The following is a 19,307-nucleotide window of genomic DNA, read 5'->3' as shown; positions in this document are numbered from 1 at the left end:
TCTTGTTTGCATTGATGAGAGCTTTTATGTGATACAGTGTTACAGTGAGAGCGCTGTGAGGGGTTTCACAGATGGAGGAAGAAGGCCTGGGACAGAGTGTCTTCTGGGATCCAACAACCTGTGGCTTAGAATGGGGACACACATTGCAGTGAACTCAAGTCCTTGTTTACACACAGTGCTTTGGTTATTTGGGGAGGCCTTATTAGTGACATCATTTCCGCAGGCCTATTTTGTCTTTGTAGCAGAGTGTCACGTGGTTGGTATAAGGAACTTGAGCAGATTCTGTGTAAGGGTGTTGCTCTTGAGAGATCCCTCCACTGGGCCTGGGATCCTTTGATCACATGGGTTGCTTTCTTCCTCTTTATTGTAGATAACTTGATAATTATAAATTTGAGATTTTTACTTACAAGCAAAGTTTACTTCTTCTAAGAAGAAAAATTGCCTGTCAGTAGTAAGAAAGAAAATGGCAGAAAGTTTGAAAGTCCTTTGTGGCAAACTTTATATTTTTATTGATAGTCATGTTGATCTGGACCACTTTTTTTCTTAAATCCAAACTTCCTTTTTTAAAATATTTATTTATTATGTATACAATATTATGTCTGTATGTCTGCAGGCCAGAAGAGGGCACCAGATCTCATTACAGATCCACCACGTGAGCCACCATGTGGTTGCTGGGAATTGAACTCAGGACCTTTGGAAGAGCAGGCAATGCTCTTAACCGCTGAGCCATCTCTCCAGCTCCTCCAAACTTCCTTTTTAAGGATATTGTAGATATTTTTCTTGTTTGTTCTTTTATTTTTTTTTAAATTTATGTGTGTAGGTGTTTTGCATGCATGTATGCTTGTGCATGAAGTGCATGCCTGATGTCCACAAAAGCTAGAAGAGGCTGTCAGATCCCCTGGAACTGGAGTTAAAGATGTGGGTCCTGGGAATGGGTCCTGGGAGTTAAACCCATGTTCTTTGGAAGAGCAGTCAATGCTCTTAACTGCGGAGCTTTCTTTCCAGCTCCCTGTTTGCTCTTAGAGAGCAAGAGTTTTAAAAAAGTGATAGGCTAAATCTGGCCCACCACCTGTTTTTATAAATAAAGCCTTATTAGAACACAGTCACTTCCATTTGTTTGTATAGTGTTCATATTTAGCAGCTTTATGACTAGGATGACAACAGAATCCATCTGACCAGAAAAGATTAAACTCTTTTTTTTTTTTTTTTTGGCTCTTTGCAGAAAAGAATTACAAATATATGCCTTAGAGATAATATGCCTTTCCATAAAAGCATAGAAAGAGCTTATCCATGCTCTTACTGTGTCTTTTACCTTCTAGCTAGAAAGGCTGAATCTGCAGAGGTGAAGCTACTACTATGGACTTCCTACTCTTTCTGTGTGTTCTTGGGGAACCCAAGACCCTTTGTATAGATGGGGGTTTCCTGTAGACAAGAAAACTGGGACTGTCACAAAAAGAATGAGGGATAAAGGGTAAAGCCTCTTAAGGTACCTCACCTTCTTAATGTCTCTTTAGTCCTGTGGAAGGAAACAGCATTGACTTTGGCAGTGTGTGAAATGGTTAGCTGTGGTGGCTTCCCTCTGCATCTAAGTGATGCTCTTCCCGGCTGCCCTGCCCTGGACTTGAGGCCTCTGTATCAGCTGATTATCTAGGAGCTCTTTAGGCTTGTGGTGTTAATGCACAGGGAATCGGAGCAACAGTGATTGAAGTATGATTTGCCACAGCTGTTTTTCCTTCAACTGGAAAGGATGCTGGGTGGCTCAGGAGGGCAAGTGCCTGGACTAGCCTTGGAAAGAGGACACTGTCTTATGAGTTATAGGTCATTGTGAATTACCATGTGGGTGCTGGGAATCAAACTTTGCTCCTCTAGAAGTACACTTTTAACCACTTGAACCCTCTCTCCAGCCCTTGTAAGTGTTCACTCCTTGGCCAATTCAGATAAATAGTGGCGCTGGGATCTGGAAGAACAGTTATTGCTCTTAACCACTGAGCCTCCCCCCCCCCCACCCCTGTTTTCACTTTTGGCCCATTCAGATGAATGGTGGAGCTGGGATTTGAGTGTTGTAAGGAGGCCGCTAGTTGGGTTCCTGATCCCCCAGCAGCTCAGTCGGTGGCACCAATTGTGAGAAGGAGGCCACTTGTTGGTTCCTGGATGCTCAGCCCCAAAATAATCACACAGAAACTGTATTAATTAAATCACTGCTTGGCCCATTAGCTCTAGCTTCTTGTTTGCTAACTCTTATATCTTAATTTAACCCATCTCCATTAATCTGTGCATCACTACGAGGTCGTGCCCTACCAGCAAAGTTTCAGTGTGTCAGTCTCTGGCATCTGCTCTATGGCTTCTCCCTGACTCTGCCTTTTCTCTCCCAGTATTCAGTTTAGTTTTTCCTGCCTAGCTAAGTTCTGTCTTGCTATAGGTCCAAAGCAGTTTCTTTATTAATCAATGGTATTCACAGCATACAGAGGGGGATCCCACATTATTTGAGCCTTATTCTTCATTGGCTTTGTTGCAGCAGCAAAGAAATGATCCTAACCCTATTCATGGGATGCTTCTTCATAGTAACTGTTTCATTCTAAATGAATCCCTAAAATGTCGGGCATTACAGATTCTACATTGACTTCATGATGGTCTCTAACTGTTTCAAGTACTTTTGGAAGAATACGTACTGTGTTTGGACACCTCACAACTCCTTCCCAACCACCTCAGTTTCGAGCTCTGTAAACCTTACCTGGACAAATACAGAAACCTCTTTGTTTTTCTTGTATCTATTTTTAAATGCATGTATATGTGTGTGTTTTTTGTGTGTGTACATGTATATATGCGTGTGTATGTGTACGTGTGTGTGTATGTGCCTGTGTATACAAACACATATAGAGGCCAGAAAACAACCTTGGGTCATCCTTAGGAACACCATTTACCTCCTCTGAGACAGGTTTCTCACTGGCTTAGAGCTTAACAGTCAGGCTAGACCACCTGACTAAAGAGCCTCAGGGACCATCCTGTCATTGCCTCCTCAGCACTGGGATTACAAACTCACACCACCATGATTGGCATTTTACATGGGAATTACACTCCGGTCCTGGCCTTGTCAGACAAGCACTTCGCTGACTATCTCCCAGCTTCTGTATTTACTCTTGCTCTTCTTGAATACATTTTCAATGAGACCATGGTAATTTGAAAATGCTCTTCTGGGGCCGCAAAGATGGCTTACTAGCTAAGAGCACTGCTGTTCTTGCAGAGGACCCAGGTTCAGTTCCAGCATCCACATGATGGTTCATAACCATCTTTATTTCCAGAGGATTGAATGCTCTGTAAGGGCAGAAGGCACCCACATGTTGCACAGGCGTTCATACAGGCTCAGGGAACATTCGTGCACATGAATAAAAATAAATAAAACACTTCTGATCATGTGAGTCTCCTGACCTAAAATCCCCAAGTACCGCCATTGCGGTTAGATAATTAGTGCTGGCTCCGTGCAGTGACTACGTGTGTTAAGGATGCTTCTGTGTGCTTTTCTCCAGGATGAAGGTCTTCTCCCAAATAAATATTTTGAAGTCGACTTTCCAATGATAGTCACGAGAAAGCTGCACACCATCAAGTAAGTGTGGCTTTGTTGGGGGACAGTATGTCAGTTGGTGGAGACACAGCTCATGTGTAGTGGCTGGATGCGAGCGACTTCACTGGTCTCTCCCTTCCCTTCCCTGGAGCCAGCAGCCCTGCATGTGTGACCGTCAACATTCAGTGTACATTCTGGGCGACTTTCCTTACCCATTAAGGAAACTTCTCTGAATATTAAAGATTGGTCTTTGCAGAGCATAGTTGAATACTCTGCATTTTTTTGTGTATTTTGATTATTGCTTTATCCTGAGATATAGACAGTAACCTGGCCCCAAATTGATGTAGTGTTTTTTTTTTCTTGATTTGAGTGTGTGGAATGCTTGATGGCTGTTCTGAGGGACTTGAGGAGCTTTAGATGCCTCTTGCTCTCCGGTTTTTTTTGTTTTTGTTTTTGTTTTTGTTTTGTTTTTTTTTGCTGGGGGCTTGGGGTGACTCACTCCTCATGGTAGACTTGAGAACTGAGTTCTCAGAACCCTTTTTGTAGATGAAGAATCTCCTGCTCAGAGATTTTGACTTGCCCAGGGTCACCTGACTAGCGTGGGTGGAGCTAAGATCTAAACCTGACTTCAAAAGCCCTCTTTCAGGACTTAATAGGGTTTTTTTTTTAAATTATTTTTTATACTCTTATCCCACTTTAAGTAGTTATTTTTCAAAAAGCCTAATTATTATATATTTTAGAATTCCATAGACATTGAAACTTTGAGTTTATTCTGTAGAGCTACTACATCCCTATGTGTTGGGAGTGTTTTTCGCTTTCCTGTGGTCTGTACTATGAGTTTTCCAGTTTTTCTAAATATTAGCTACATTTTATATTTTTTTAATGATGAATGGTGACTCTTGGAACTGTATAGTTCTGCTGAGCTCATTCGAACTCTGGGTGAGGTGGGCGTGAATGGGCCTTCGATGAAGCTCAGGATGACTTCCTGGAAAGAAAAACAGGCTTTACTTGTGCATAGTTGTGTGGTTCTCTGGTTTCTGATTTTTCTTCATTTGCTGGATTACAGGAGTTATATTATAAATATTACTGAGCTTTTATTCATGACAAAGAACAGACAGGATCATAAGATACAATTTTGCTCGAGAATAAGCAAGAACTGGAGGTAGCTGGGAAATCCTGGACCTTTTAGAAAATTTGTGTTAGCCTACTTCTAGTTATTTTTAAGTCAGTTACTTGTGATCATTGTGTGATTGAAATGCCAGCTGCAACAGTGCAGAGCTGACGTAACCTGCAGCCTGTGTGAACTGCTGCTGTGCACACAGGGTCAAGTGCAGGTAGACTGAAGAGAGACTTCCAGAGTGGCCCTTGTTCTGCACATTAGCAGTGCACCAAACTTCCCTCATCCAAAAATACGAAATAAAAATGCTCCAGAATCAGAAATACTTTCAGCATTATGTTCAATTAGGGAAGTGTTACAGTAATTTATGCAAATATTTCAGAATCTCACAGACATCCCAAATCTGTACAGTTTCTCGTCCCAAGCATTTTGGATAAGGAGTATTCGGTATGTGCTCACAGTTTGTGATAGACGTCTGCATTTGGCAGTAAGTGCACTCATGTGTTAATTGACTCTTTTCTCCTCTTTCCCATCTTCCCATAGAAACAAGCCACTTCTGTTCAGACCCATCATGGAGTTACACCCAGAGGACACTCTGCAATTAGGCAAGTAGCCTTGCGAGCCGCACAATGGGATCATAACACATTTTGCTTGTTGAGACGCGGCCCTCTCTGCCGTCCTTTCATTATGCTCATCTGCTCAGCTCTGTCTGTCCATATTGCTGCTCAACAGTTTTTTCTTTTTGGTAGTGCTGGGGGTCAAATCTAGGACCTTCTATGTGCTAGTCAAGCCTGGTACCACTTAGCCACATCCCTGAACCCCATGTAATTGTAGTTGTTCCTGACATGTTCTCTCAGTGCCGAGCCTTCCGGATTGTGGGTATTTTTTAGATCTCTACCAGGATTTTCCATTGTGTTCAGTTGTGATTGACAGAGAAGGTCAAGGGGTTTAATAGTCTTTCAGACTCTGAGAGTGGTGTTTTCTAATTATCCACATAGTAGCCTTCAGGCACCCAGACAGACCTCATTTTGTGCACACCTGCAGAGCCATAGTCGAGTTCCCTGTGACCAGAGTCTTGATAAAGCTCCCGCATACGTGTGTGTGGCTGCCAGCCTTTGTTTTCCCATACAGACTGGCTGTACCTGTTGCGACTATTCCCTTTTCTGTAGCAGTTACTGTAAGCTTGGTTAATTGGTGTCACATCAGGATCTGTCGTGAGCATCCTTGTATTTTGCGTTACTTTGATCAACAATGTAGAAGTGTATGGAGTAGAACCTCTTCCCATTGCACACTCTCAATGCAGCATTACCATGCTTGTTATGTTCATTTTTCACCTTTCTTTTTGAATTATGAGCCCTATGATTACAAGGGGTTTATTGTTTGTTTTTGTTTTTTCTTTAGGATCCTGCTGGGTAGCTTGGGTTGAACTAGAACTTAGGTATCTTTTACCTATATCTCCTCAGAGCTGGGGTCACAGGCAGTGCCATCATGCCCAGCTTAGACCACATCTTCTTGGGCATCTTTGTATTCCAGAATTGGCTCAGTGCCCTATACATAATACCAACAAATTATCAGATTGGTGGGCCGATGGGTAAATTAATCTTATATATAGTGAAGAAATCCACCTGAGACGGATTCCCTCTTACTTTAAAACTTTTGTTTTAAAAACTCAAGTGTTCTGGGAAAATTTCTTATCTAAAAAGTCTCTCACTGAAAAGGTCATGGGTTTGATTGGTTGAGTTCAGCCAATATCAGCTTGCCTTTTAAAAAGCTTACTTGAAAACACCAGTACTGATGAGTCATTCTTTGCACATGTGTGAGTGTTATTTATAGACTATGTACCATTGCTCACACCTTCTCTTTGCTCATGCCTTTTCCTGAACTGTAGCTTCAGGCAGCAGTTATCACAGCCTTTATCAGTTACCCTTTGCTCTGTAACAAACCACTGCTAGCCACGTGGCCCAAGGCAGCTTCCGTCTGCTTAGCTCACAGTGTGGCTTGTCTCTTTGAGTTTGGTTCATTTGGATAGAACTTCTGAGTTGGGCTCTCTCTTAGCTAAAGACCTCCAGTGTGTCTCTACGCATTGAGCTAACCCTGTCTGTTTAGAATTACAGTTCCTTGAAGGTCTCAATAACTTGACAATACCCTAGGCAAAATATATTTTCCACACTTCAGTTTATTAATTAGTTGTGTTCAGACATCCGAAATATATATGTTGTAGCAATTTATTAGTCATTTAAAAAGCAACAGACAAGTTGGACAAGCACAATCTGTACAATCATACATTTAGACAAGTCTTGCTGTGCAGTCAAGGCTGCCTTAAAATTGCCATCCCTTTGCCTCTGCCTCACAAGTGGTAGGATTCCTCATGTGTAACTGTTTCTTTCTTTAAAAACTGCAGTTACTAATGAGACCTGTGTACCTGTTTGATACTGTTAGGAAAAAATCTTAAGAAGAGCCTCTCTGCTGATGCAAAATAACTCCAATTAAATCAGATTAGACCAAATAAACAATGCCGACGTTTAATAAATGCCACACTCTCAGGTGGCCAGGAGCAAGGTGGAGGGAAGACTAGCACACGTGGGTACCCTTACCAAAGATGGTGGTGAGGTTAAAATGGCGGCTACCCATGTGTTTGTATTTTTCAAAGCTGCTGTAATCTGTAGATATAAGTTTTACTGATCTTAACATAAGAACACATGGATACAGAAAATTAAATTGAGCACATCACAAAAACACATTTACACATTCACATAGACATACTGTGGCCACATCATTCTAACAGACAGATAAATAAAACACTTGGAAACCTGTGCTAGGGAACGGGAGTGTGGGGGTGAAGGGAGCAGGGAAGCGGGGAGGGAGTGCACATCTAGGAACTGCGTACTTTTAGAGCGTTGTTTGTTTTCGATAGCCCCCCTCCCAATGCAAAATAACTCCAATTAAACCAGATTAGACCAAATCAAAAATGCCCACGGTTAATGAATGCTGCACTCACAGGTGGATCAGGGCTGCACGGCAGGGCGAGGAGCCCAGTCAAACCCTGGAGACCACGTGTTCCTTTTTCTGGCACAAGCCTAAATTTGGTCCCTGGTCAGGACCAAAGCAACTCCCAGGCCAGCGGCTGGGGTGAAGCTTCCAATCAGATACCTCACAACTTCACCTTGGAATCAGGTTGGGCACCACCTTTGTCCACATTGTAATTCACAGTGTTGACTTTTTATTCACAGTACATAAGAGCTTAGCTTCCCAGAGGGATGATAACATTGGAGGAATTCAGAGTGATTAGTATTGAAAAGTTTTGGTCTAGTAGTTTGCTCATATCTGACTGATGTTGAGTATCTGTTTCTTGCAGAAATTCAATACATTCTGCTTCACCCCTGTGAATTTGCTATGCCACCCAATGCATCTCAGTACACATTTAGAAACCTTGAACTCATCAGTTTAGCATCTTCAGTACTAAATATAATCATTTGAGATCAGTACTATCCACATTTTACGATTAAAAGATAGTCACGTGGATATGTTATTTGCCCAGAGACATAAGGCTGGCAGTGGGCTAAGTTGAAATGTGCCCATTTTACTTGAAAGAAGGTTTTTTTTTTTTTTATGATCTGCATAGACCACAATGTGTTGTGTGATTCCTCCTCCTTTTGTTTGTCCAGGCTGATGTTGAATTCCAGGGCTCAAGCAATCCTTTTGCCTCAGCCTCTTGAGTGCTGGCACTGTGTGGTAGTTACTGCATGACTTTTAAGAGTTTACTGTTGACTAGTAGATCTTGAGTTTTGACGCCTCTCTTTATGTCAGGGTCTCTGTGTCTTCATTACTGATATTTCAGGTCTGATTCTGCTGGGGTGGCCCTGCTCTTCATGGGATACTCCCACAACACAGCCTTCAGTCACGACAAGCAAGTGTGTCTTTAGATATGCTACATGCTCCTGAGAGGCGAAGTTGTTCCCGGTTGAGAACCTCCACTTAGGCTGAAGAATGACTGAGCTTATGTAATGAGAATTTTCATAATTGTTTCTTCATTTTGGCTATGTATAAGCTAGTTCTTAATTTTTAAGCCTTATCAGTTGTATTTTCAAAGCTTTGCCTTTGTCCCCTTAGCAACAAGTCCTCTAAAGGAATTTTGATTATAAAACTACCAGTAGTAATGCATAGGTGTCATTTTTAATTTTTTTTCCCCTGAGACAGGTCTCATGAAACTCGGGCTGTGTTCTGTATTAGAAAACTGCATGCTTCAAAATTCTGTTGTGTGTCTTTTGGGTTTTGGTCAGGAATGGAAAAACTCATTCAAGATTTCTTGCCATCAATGTATTATTTTTTAAGAAGGCATATAGGCATATGGGAATTGTTTGTTTATATTATAGGCAAACAAGTGTTTTGCATTCTTTATATTATTTTCTTGAGCCAGCACTGTGGTACCCTGGGACTGACTCTGGGTTCCCTGTTTGTCCTTTATTGCTTCACTGACAGCTAAGGGGTTCCCAGGATATGTTTATATTTTCTTTCAGTGTGCTTGAATCAGCCAAATGGGCTGATGAAGATAAGGGCACCTGCTTACTTGCTATAATTTTTCCCCCTTAGTCCTGGGAATTGACTAGAGGGTTTTATACATGCTAGACAGATGCTCTGCCATTTTCAGCACCTTTTGTGAGGGTTCTCAGAGCCAGAATGTGAATCAGTAGCAGTGGTTCAGGATGGCTGTGGTCTCACCTTCCCACATGGTCTGTACCGGTGAGGAGACAGTAAAATAAGGTCTGTGTAGAGATATAATAGGTCTGGCATGGTGACACACACCTGTTACCCCAATAATCAAGTAGTGGGAGGATTTCTGGGAGTGCAAAACCAGACTGCGCTAAAAAACAAACAAACGCGTCATTCAATAATTGAAAGAGTTTCTAAGGACACACCAAAGTATCATGACTACATTGATGACCCTCGAAGCTGGGGTCATTGCATTTGTAGCCATTGCTTTCTAAGTGTAGGCTCCAGACCAACAACTTCAGAGCCACCTGGGAATGTGCTAGAGATGCAGTTGTCTGCGGTGGGGAGGTCTACACAATCCTAACTCAGTGCAGCCCTCAGGGAGACTGTGATGGTCCTAAAGCTTGAGAACAGTTGCAGACACCATTCCCACCTCTGGCACAGCTGAAAACTCAGTTCTTACTCATTTGTAAATTCATTGCTACATAAACTACTTTCTTTTAAACGTAACACATTACAGATGGCGTAGTGTTTGTAGAACCACCCACTCAGTATTTCAATAACTCAATCTTGGACTTCTTAATTCCACTCACATTCCTGTGCCTTGAAGAAGTAACTGATAGGTACTTCATCTGTGTATGTATGATGGAGGAAGGTCATTGGCTAATAAAGGAACTGCCCTGGCCCATTTTATTGGTTAGAGGATAGGTGGGAGGAGTAAACAGAACAGAACGCTGGGAGGAAGAGGAAGTGAGGTCAGAGACTCCACTGCTCTGCTCTCGGGAGCAGACGCCTCAGAGAGACGCCATGCTCCTGGCTCCTGGGCAGACGCACACTATGAAGCTCCGACCCAGGATGGACTAGGCTAGAATCTTCCCGGTAAGACCGGTTCTCACAGATTATTAGAGATGGGTTGATCGGGATAACAGGATTAGCCAGTAAGGGCTAGGGCTAAAGGGCCAAGCAGTGATTAAAAGAATACAGTGTCTGTGTAATTATTTTGGGCATAAGCTAGCCGGGCAGGCGGCCGGGGGTGCTGAGAACGCAGCCCTGCCACCCCTATTATTACATATGTACCAGAGTGCTCATTAGTGTCTCAAAGGGAGAAAATTTGGCAATACCATGTGTCTGGTAGTAAGGGATTGGCTGAATATGAGGTGTTTTAGTTTGGTGATCCCATGTGTTCTGTAGTGAGTGTGGGACCCTCATCCCTTATTCTCAAAGGGGCAAGAAGAAATTTCCTAGCAGAATGTTTTCCCAGGAAGATAGTGGCCTTCCCCTCTCCCACCCAGGAGATTCTGAGCACAAGGTCACTTAGCTCTCAGCCCAGCCAGCCACCTGGTACAGGCTGATAAAGATGGCCTAACTCAAAAACAGTGGCCTTGCTCTAAAAACAAGGAAAAAGCTGACTTAAAATGGGAGGGAGCAAAAGTCCTTGTACCCATGCCAAAGCATCTTCAAAGATTCTCTTTGTAGTTACGCCTTTAAAAGCTTACCCCACAGAGGAGATACAACTCCTCTCTACCTTGTGGTAACAGGGATGGAGATGAGTTCCAAACATGTTTGTATTATGCTGATTAAACCTTGCTTATTACAGTCTGGGCCTCTCTGGTGGTCTCTCTCTGGGTGTCGTAATCTGGGCACAACATATGGTGCGTTGCCTGGGAACCCCAGAGATTCCACCAGGATGATGGAAGTCCGGAGGTTTATTAGCATCTACCGGTGAGAGAGCACTCTTTGTCTTTTGTCTCTTGTCTCTTTGTCTCTGCCATTTTGTCTTGTCTGTCTGACTATGGCTGCTTTGGTTTTGTACCGGTCGACCAATTTGGGATTTTGGTATTGACAGGTGTTCTCTGAAGTGGATGCACTTGTACAGAGACGCTGGAGAAGCAAGGGACACCTTGTCTTCCATTTCCAGATAGGGATGGGAATTCTCCCACTCCCAGGTCATTTTCAGACAGGGAGTTTTGCTCCCGGGTCATTTCCAGAAGACAGGGATGGGAATTCTCCCACTCCCGGGTTAGTTCCAGACAGGGTCCTTTCTGGCTCCGGGTCATTTTCAGATAGCGATGGGAATTCTCCCACTCCCGGGTCATTTCCAGACAGGGAGTTTTGCTCCCAGGTCATTTCCAGACAGGAACCTTTCTGGCTCCGGGTCATTTCCAGACAGGGGGAGTTTTGCTCCCGGGTCATTTCCAGACAGGAACCTTTCTGGCTCCGGGTCATTTCCAGACAGAGGGAGTTTTGCTCCCGGGTCATTAGACAGGGGCCGACATTCTACCTACAGGCCCTGGGTCATTTGCACCTACCTCAGAGATAGCTGTTTGGGTTTTTCCCACGATGGGAGAAAATATGTCTTGTCCCAGGAATTTGTCAGAGTCCTTTTATATTATGGTAATTGTTGCTTTGTTTTTTTCTCTCTCAACTTCTATCCTGGAGGCTCCTATGGAACCTGTTAGGGATGGAGAGGAGAGAGACAAAATCTTGGAGAGCACCAAAAAAAAAAAAAAAAAAAAAAAAAACCCCAAAAAAAAACTGGGCGCAAAGAGGGTAGGGAGTACATGCCTGTGACTTGAAATGTCTCTGGGGCCACTACATTGGGTGCATGGTGATCCCCTGGAGTTCCAGAAAACTGTTGTCTCTTTGTTTATTATGTTTAAGACTGGACTGACGAGAAAAAAAAAAAAGATAAAACTTAAATGTAAAGTGCAGATGACTTGACAGCAGCCCATCTAGGGTCTGTATCCCTAGCCCTGAGCCAGGTCTGATGGCAGAGAATACACTGGGTGCTGAGAGCTAAGCCTTGAGACTGCAGGAAATGCAATGTGACAGAGGATCTGGGTGGGGGCTGGGGGGCTCTGAGGCCAGGGAGCAAGGACACCTGAGATGGAGCGGGTGGCAAAATCATCGTGCACCCGGCTGAGGGAAGAGGAATGCTTATTCAAAAGGCAGGCGGTGGAGCTAGTGACTGAGAGGGGCCGGCTGCAGCAGAACAGGGCAGCCCCTTCTTCCTTGTTCTCTCTCTATATCTTGAGGGTCTTTGCCTTAGGCAGGAGAGAGGGACCTGATGCAGGTGGCAGGAAATTGACCACTTACAATTAAGAAACTGTGCAAATGTAAAACAAAAAATCTGAGATCATGGTCAAAAAGCTAACAACAACAACAAAAAACTTTTTAAAAAAGCATTGACAGCCAAGGACACTCTCTGTGCCCACTGCTGCTGCCCCCTCTTTTCTTTTCTGAGCCAAGTTCTTTAGTATGATAACACTCACAGTCTCTTCTGCTGACCAGCAGTTTCCCGTCTTAACCCGTTCCTGTTCTGATACTGCTTATAAGAAATTTTCAATTATACCAACCTGTAACTTCAAAAAATGTTAATTTTAAAGTAAATGTCAAAAGATACATTATGTTTAAAAATGTTTTTGTTTACACAGGGAAAAAAATATATATGGGTTACAAATACTTATCACCTTTAGTTAAGATGCATATTTCTGCTTTTGTTTTATGCAATGTTCTGTTAAATAAAATCACAAAAAAGACTTTGATAAAAATTTACACATTGTCAAAAAGGGTTTTTAATAGAGGTTTTTATGTTGTCCAAAAAACAAAAAAAAGACAAAAGACTAAAATAATAATAATAAAAATGTTTGTCTAAAAATGTCTGACTAAACCAAAAAAAAAAAAAGAGAGCCAGACTTAAAATTATAAAAGGCCAAAAGATGTTCGCTATAATTTCTTTTCTTTTTTTTTTCTTTTTTTTTTTTTGGTTTTTTCGAGACAGGGTTTCTCTGTGGCTTTGGAGCCTGTCCTGGAACTAGCTCTGTAGACCAGGCTGGCCTCGAACTCACAGAGATCCGCCTGCCTCTGCCTCCCGAGTGCTGGGATTAAAGGCGTGCGCCACCACCGCCCGGCTTCGCTATAATTTCTTGTACCTAAATGTTTAACAGTTAATTTTGGTTTTAAAAAGCTTTGTCTTGTTAAAGGGTCATGGTTATTTCTTAAAAAATTACATATGTTTATTTTGTTAAAAAAATTAGTCTTTGGTAATTATAAGTTTTGTACTTGTTATTTTTCTCTGAGCTCTGGTCATTAGATTCGGGTTCACAAAAATTTGAATGTCTTTTTGATATAGATAATGTTAAAACTGTTTTATGCTGTTCTTTATTGATATACAAGAATGTCAGTTACCACCGGGAATAGCTGAAATTAGACACCCAAAGGAAAAAAAAAAAACAGCTACAAAGAAAGAGACATGTATTGAGTGGTTCCATTTTATTACATGTATGTGAAAGAGAGGTGTTTCGCTATGTGAGTTTAAGCATAAAGGAAAAAGGCTACAATGTTATACTTACTACGTTAGAAGATGTGGTTTGGATTAATTTTTTCTCTCCTATGATGTGATTTATTTATGTGTGTATGGTATTGGGGTCCAGCACCGACATAAATTATTTTTTGAACCAGAGTGGAGGTGTGGGAATAAAGACACAACTCACGTGACTTTATCGGGAGGGAGTTTTCAGGGATCCTTTATGATGTCCGAATTTGCATCCTGAAAATCATCTGCGTTTATCTTTCAAACAGCTTTTATACCAAAATGGGAACTGAGAGGGAAGTTCATTAGCATTCTGTTTCCTAGGTAGCGGGAAGAATGACTGTGGTCATGTCCACCTTATCCATGTCCATTTTGTCATGTCTTCCTGTCTATCTTCCTGCTCTGAATGCTTAACTCTGTCATGTAGACTGAATTAATACCTCTTCCCCAGGTGACCTCCCAAATTACAAAGAAGGAGCAGAGTGACATTAGCATATCCTGACCACTTGCTTTGGATGGTGTCAGTTTGTCTCAAAAGGCTAGGTGACCACTTTTTGTGTGACAGATAAAAATCGTGCTCTAAAATTCTGGCTGCCATACAATGTAGAAATATGGGCCCCTATAGTGTGGATGTGCGTTTGAGGCTGCATGTGCCCATGCGACCAGAAGAGGTGTCCTCTTCTAGCCTTATCCACAGGGTCTTTCACTGAACCTAAAGATTGCTGTTTCAGTAATAATAGTAGTAACAAAAATAATAATTGCTTTTATTATTTTAACTAATAATAACAACTATTATTCTTTTGTTCTTTTTTGGGGGGGCTACGGTTTCTCTGTGTAACTCTGGCTGACTTGCTATGTTGATTAGATTTACCTTTAATTCACAGAGATCTATCTGTTTCTGCCTCCTAGGTATTAGGATTAAAGGTGTGTGCCACCATACCTGGATTAAAGTTACTCTAATTTTGAAAAAGCTGTATCTAGGTTTAAGGGATGGCTCAGCATTAAGAGCACTTGCTGTCCTTCCAGAGGACCTAGGCTTGGTTCCCAGCATCCACAAAGAAGGCTCCAAACCATCTGTAACTCCCAGTTCCAGGCGATCTGGTCCCCTTTTCTGGCTTGCGAAGTCACAAGGCTTGCACATTATATACAGCCATACATGGCAGGCAAAACATCCATACACGTAAAAAAATTTAAAATAAAGTAACCTTTAAAAAAAAAAAGGAAAAGGCCATGTTCATTAAAAGAATGATGTCATTGACTTGTGTTGAAATGAGATTTTATTTTTATTTTTTGTATTTACAGATGGGCACATGCTGGATTCAAAGAGATATGCCATCATTGGAGCAGATCTCCGAGACCTTTCTGAGCTGGAAGAGAAGCTAAAGAAATGTAACATGAATACACAGTGAGATTTTTTTTTTAACCCCTTATGTGTTTGTGATTTTATGTGAGTATGAGATGCAGTTAGTCATGGTGTAGCTTGTTACTTGCTACTGGTCTTTATTGTATCATTTCTACCTAGTGTAGCTTTTTGAGATTTTTGTTTTCTCATTTGTTTTTGTTTTTCGAGACAGGGATTCTTGTGTGACCCTGGCTGTCCTGGAACTCACTGTAGACCAGGCTGGCCTCAAACTCAGAGATCTGTCTGCCTCTGCCTCCAGAATGTTGGAATTAACGGCGTGTGCCACTACTAACTGCCTGGTGTTTTCTGAGATTTCTAAGCATTCTTTTCCTTGTCTGCTTTTCACCTATGATTCCTTTTTAAAGTGCTGGCCTTAATATAATAAACTAAGTGTGAGAGAGCTTATAATAACATGTAAAGAGAGAGCTAGTTTCATAATTCATGGAGACTAACATGTACCAGGCTTTTCTCTTTTGGGCCACCAACCAGCTCCCAAATCATGACATCGAGACTTATTAGTTATGAATGCTTGGCCTAGCTTAGACTTGTTTCTGGCTAGTTCTTTTAACTTTAATTAACCTGTTTCTCTTTATCTACCTTTTGCCTTGGGGCTTTTTACCTTTTCTTCCTGTATTCCTACTTTTCCTGCTCTTCTGTGTCTGGCTGCCTGCCTGGCTACAGGTGTGTCTCTCTCTTTCTCCCTTGTTCTCCTCTCTTTTGTTCCTTCTCTTTTTGGCCTAGACTTTTCCCTCCTATTTATTCTCTCTGCCCCCCAGCCCTGCCTATCCTTTTTCTGCCTAGCTATTGGGCATTCAGCCTTTTATTAGACCAATCAGGTGCCTTAAGCAGGCAAGGTGAAACAACAGTACATCTTTTCATAATTAAACAAATACAGCAGAAACAAATGTTAGCACACCTTTACACAGTTAAATATTCCACAACACTAGTGCTCATGAAAAGTGCTCCATAAATGACCAAAGTGACAGAATTTCAGGATATATGATATATGCATATCATGCAAGCCACAGTAGCCTCCAGATGAGCAGGGCTATCAAACCACAGTAGCCTCCAGATGAGCAGGGCTATCAAACCACAGTAGCCTCCAGATGATCACAGCTATCAAACCACAGTAATCACCAGATAACCAGGGCTATCAAACCACAGTAGCCTCCAGATGACCAGGGCTATCAAATCACAGTAGCCACCAGATAACCAGGGCTATCAAACCACAGTAGCCTCCAGATGACTAGGGCTATCAAACCACAGTAACCACCAGATGACCTGGGCTATCAAACCATAGTAGCCTCCAGATGACCTGGGCTATCAAACCACAGTAGCCTCTAGATGACCTGGGCTATCAAACCATAGTAGCCTCCAGATGACCAGGGCTATCAAACCACAGAAACCATCAGATGAAACTCTGGTTTTTCTCCCATCAAGGGGGGAAGAATGTGTAAATCTGACTGTATATAGTGTTGATCAGGATGAGAGTGGTGGGGAGTAGGCTGTAGTGACTTACTTACCATGTGGGAATGAACTGGCTACAAGCCATGATGAGGAATAGTGGGAAGTAGCTAGCAGAGTTGAAATGTGCGATTCAAAGGTTCCATTTTGGGTATATTTTCCAAACAAGGTGCTTCATGCTTAAGGTAGGTGTTAATTACAACAAGCAGAATAGAGGAAAACTGGAAATGCCCACTAGAAGGATAACGGATGAATAAAACATGAAGTGCATGACTCAAATCAACATGGAGACAACTCAGAATCTAATGATGAATTTAAAATGATGAAGTTGCAAAATAATGCCCTCATTGTGAGACCAGATATGTAAAGCTCACATCTCCAGACTACTGACTGTCTTTTCATAAGTACGCTTACATTGCAGAAGTGGCTCATAAGTAACAAGAAGGTTCCTCCGTCCACACCAAGCTTCTGAGAGCTCTCCTCTGTGGAGATGAGGGAATGAAGTGTGGATTTAGAACCAGGATGCTGGTCAAAGTGAGACTGCAGTTCAACACATAGTGGGAGGTGTCTACACAGATGAAGATGACATTGGGGTGAATATTTGAAGTTAGTATACAGAAGTACATTTAAAGGGAAGAGATGGTCAAGGGAATGCTGCTTAGAAAAACAAAGCATCCACTGCAGAAAGTTAAAGAAATGAGCAGCTGGAGAAATAAGTGCCAGGACAAGTGTATTGGGGATAGAGCCTGGCTAAGCTTAGCTGTCCCTGGAGCAGGGGAAGACCTCTGTTCTTCTGAGGAAGGTGGGAGGATGTGAAATACGGGCAAGCTCTGGAAGAAGGGATAGCATCGAGTCTTCATGGGTTTTCTAACATGTCTGCCACCGCCAGTGTGGGAACGGGGTCTTTGCACACTGATGATCTTCTTGACCTGTTCAACCCACACTCAGCAGCAGGGTTATTCTCTGTAGAACTTGTAGACCCACCTGTCCCATGCGAGAGATGGCTCTTATGGCCTAGTGCTGCCATGGAGTCTCTGGCTCACTGAGAATTCAGAGAGTACTGTTGGTTCCCAGGCCGTGGTGCTGTTAGGAGGGATGGAACCTCTAGGAAGGGGAACTGGGTAGGAGTTACTTTGGGAGCATGCTCCTGAAGTTGGAGTCACAGTCTGTCCCTCTGCTCCTGGTTATGAAGTGTACCTTATTTTGCCATTTGTTTCTGGCTATATCGAGCCTGGCCTTGGGCCCAAAGCAACAGGGCCAACTGGTCTTGGATGGAAAACTCTAAAACTGTGTGCCAAAGTAAACCTCTTCTCTTTATGGCTTTCACATATGTGTTAGAGGATGAGAGAGAAGTGAGTCAGTGAATGCCGAGTTCATGCCTCTTGTCCCTGGGATTTCCTACTCACAGTTCTCAGACTATAGCATGTAGCGTATTCTTCTGTCGGCTCAGTGCACATACTGATATTCAGGGACACTGGTTTCCTTAGGTTTGTGCTTTGAGAGGATGCCAGTAAGTAACTCAGCGTAGACTGATTGGCTTGGATGCTCCTAGGTAACCGTGGCTCCCTCATCATCAGGAGTCTTAGCTCAATCAAGATATCCCACAGGCATTATCAGAGGCCTGTCTCCATGATGATTCTAGATGCTGCCAAGTTGACAACACTGTCTTTTTGATGAAATTTCCTTCTAGTCATAGCTTATATAATAGTGATAAAACTTTTGCCACCAAGTCTGGCAGGCTGAGTTGATCTTTATGACTTACATGATGGAAAAAGAGAACCGACTCCCACAGGTTGTCCTCTGACCTCCATATACATACTCAGAAACGAATGTGATTAAGGACTCTTTTCTAAAGCTTGAGCAACTATATCTCTTCAGTCATTAATTTATTAGATGAGATATAGTAATATGGTTTTTCTTCCTTTTGTAACATTTCTAATAATATAATAGGAGATTTTGTTTTGTTTTGTTTGTCCTGTTTTTTGACAAGGTTTTCATGTACTCCATGCTGGCTTTGAACTTGCTATGCAGCCAAGGATGACCACAAACTTCTGATCATCCTTTCCCTACCCCCACCCCCCAGACCCCCAGTGCTGAGATTGCAGGCATGTACCACCATGCCTAGTTTATGCACTGCTGGAGATCCCAGGGGATGCTAGCCTGAGCTGTAATCCCATACCATATGACTTAAGGTTGTAGAATTAGATCATGGTGTTAATTTGGAGAGACAGTCTTCCTTTCAGCGGTTTACTTTCTGATAGTCACCGTGTTTGCAGCATAGACTTACTTCTGTCTCTTTGATTCAGGGTTTGCTTTTCTGTACTGTCATTCAGCTGCATTGGGTTTGAGACGTCTGGTGGAGCTGGGAAGATGGCACAGTGGTATGAGGCTTGCCATGCACATATTTGGACCTGTGTGTGCCCATAACCTCAGTGTGGTGGCGAGGAGACAGGTAGATCCTGGTAGTTCATTGGCCGGCCAGCCTAGCCAAAATGAAGAGCTTCTGGTTCTGTGAGAAGCAGTAAGGTCAGAGTGATAGAGGAAGACACCCAATGTCCTCTTCTCCCTGCCCACCCACATACACACACACGTGTATGGAGACTGGCCAGTGTTCCAGTGAGCACTGGGTGTGCATCTTAGCCAAGTGGAGGTGTAGATAATTTCACTGTTTAAAAAGCCAAAATGGAATTCTTGGGAACAGAGTGGCTGGTTGGCACCATCAGGTCAGTGCTAGACTTTGCTG

General features: G+C 42.6%; 1 protein-coding gene across 1 annotated transcript in view; it reads left to right on the top strand.

The window, feature by feature from the left end:
- The window catches only part of Lcmt1 (leucine carboxyl methyltransferase 1), a 63,699-nt gene that overhangs the window by 22,627 nt on the left and 21,765 nt on the right, over positions 1 to 19,307 (top strand). The window contains exons 4-6 of the mRNA XM_041666791.1: positions 3,525 to 3,601; positions 5,220 to 5,281; positions 15,001 to 15,103. Coding sequence (XP_041522725.1) covers positions 3,525 to 3,601; positions 5,220 to 5,281; positions 15,001 to 15,103 — 242 coding nt within the window. The remainder of the gene's footprint in view (positions 1 to 3,524; positions 3,602 to 5,219; positions 5,282 to 15,000; positions 15,104 to 19,307) is intronic.

The sequence above is a fragment of the Microtus oregoni genome, unplaced genomic scaffold, assembly GCF_018167655.1.
Source record: "Microtus oregoni isolate MIOR12 unplaced genomic scaffold, Mior012 000016F_ref0000370, whole genome shotgun sequence".
Classification (NCBI taxonomy): domain Eukaryota; kingdom Metazoa; phylum Chordata; class Mammalia; order Rodentia; family Cricetidae; genus Microtus; species Microtus oregoni.
This window is presented reverse-complemented; position numbering and strand designations above follow the sequence as displayed.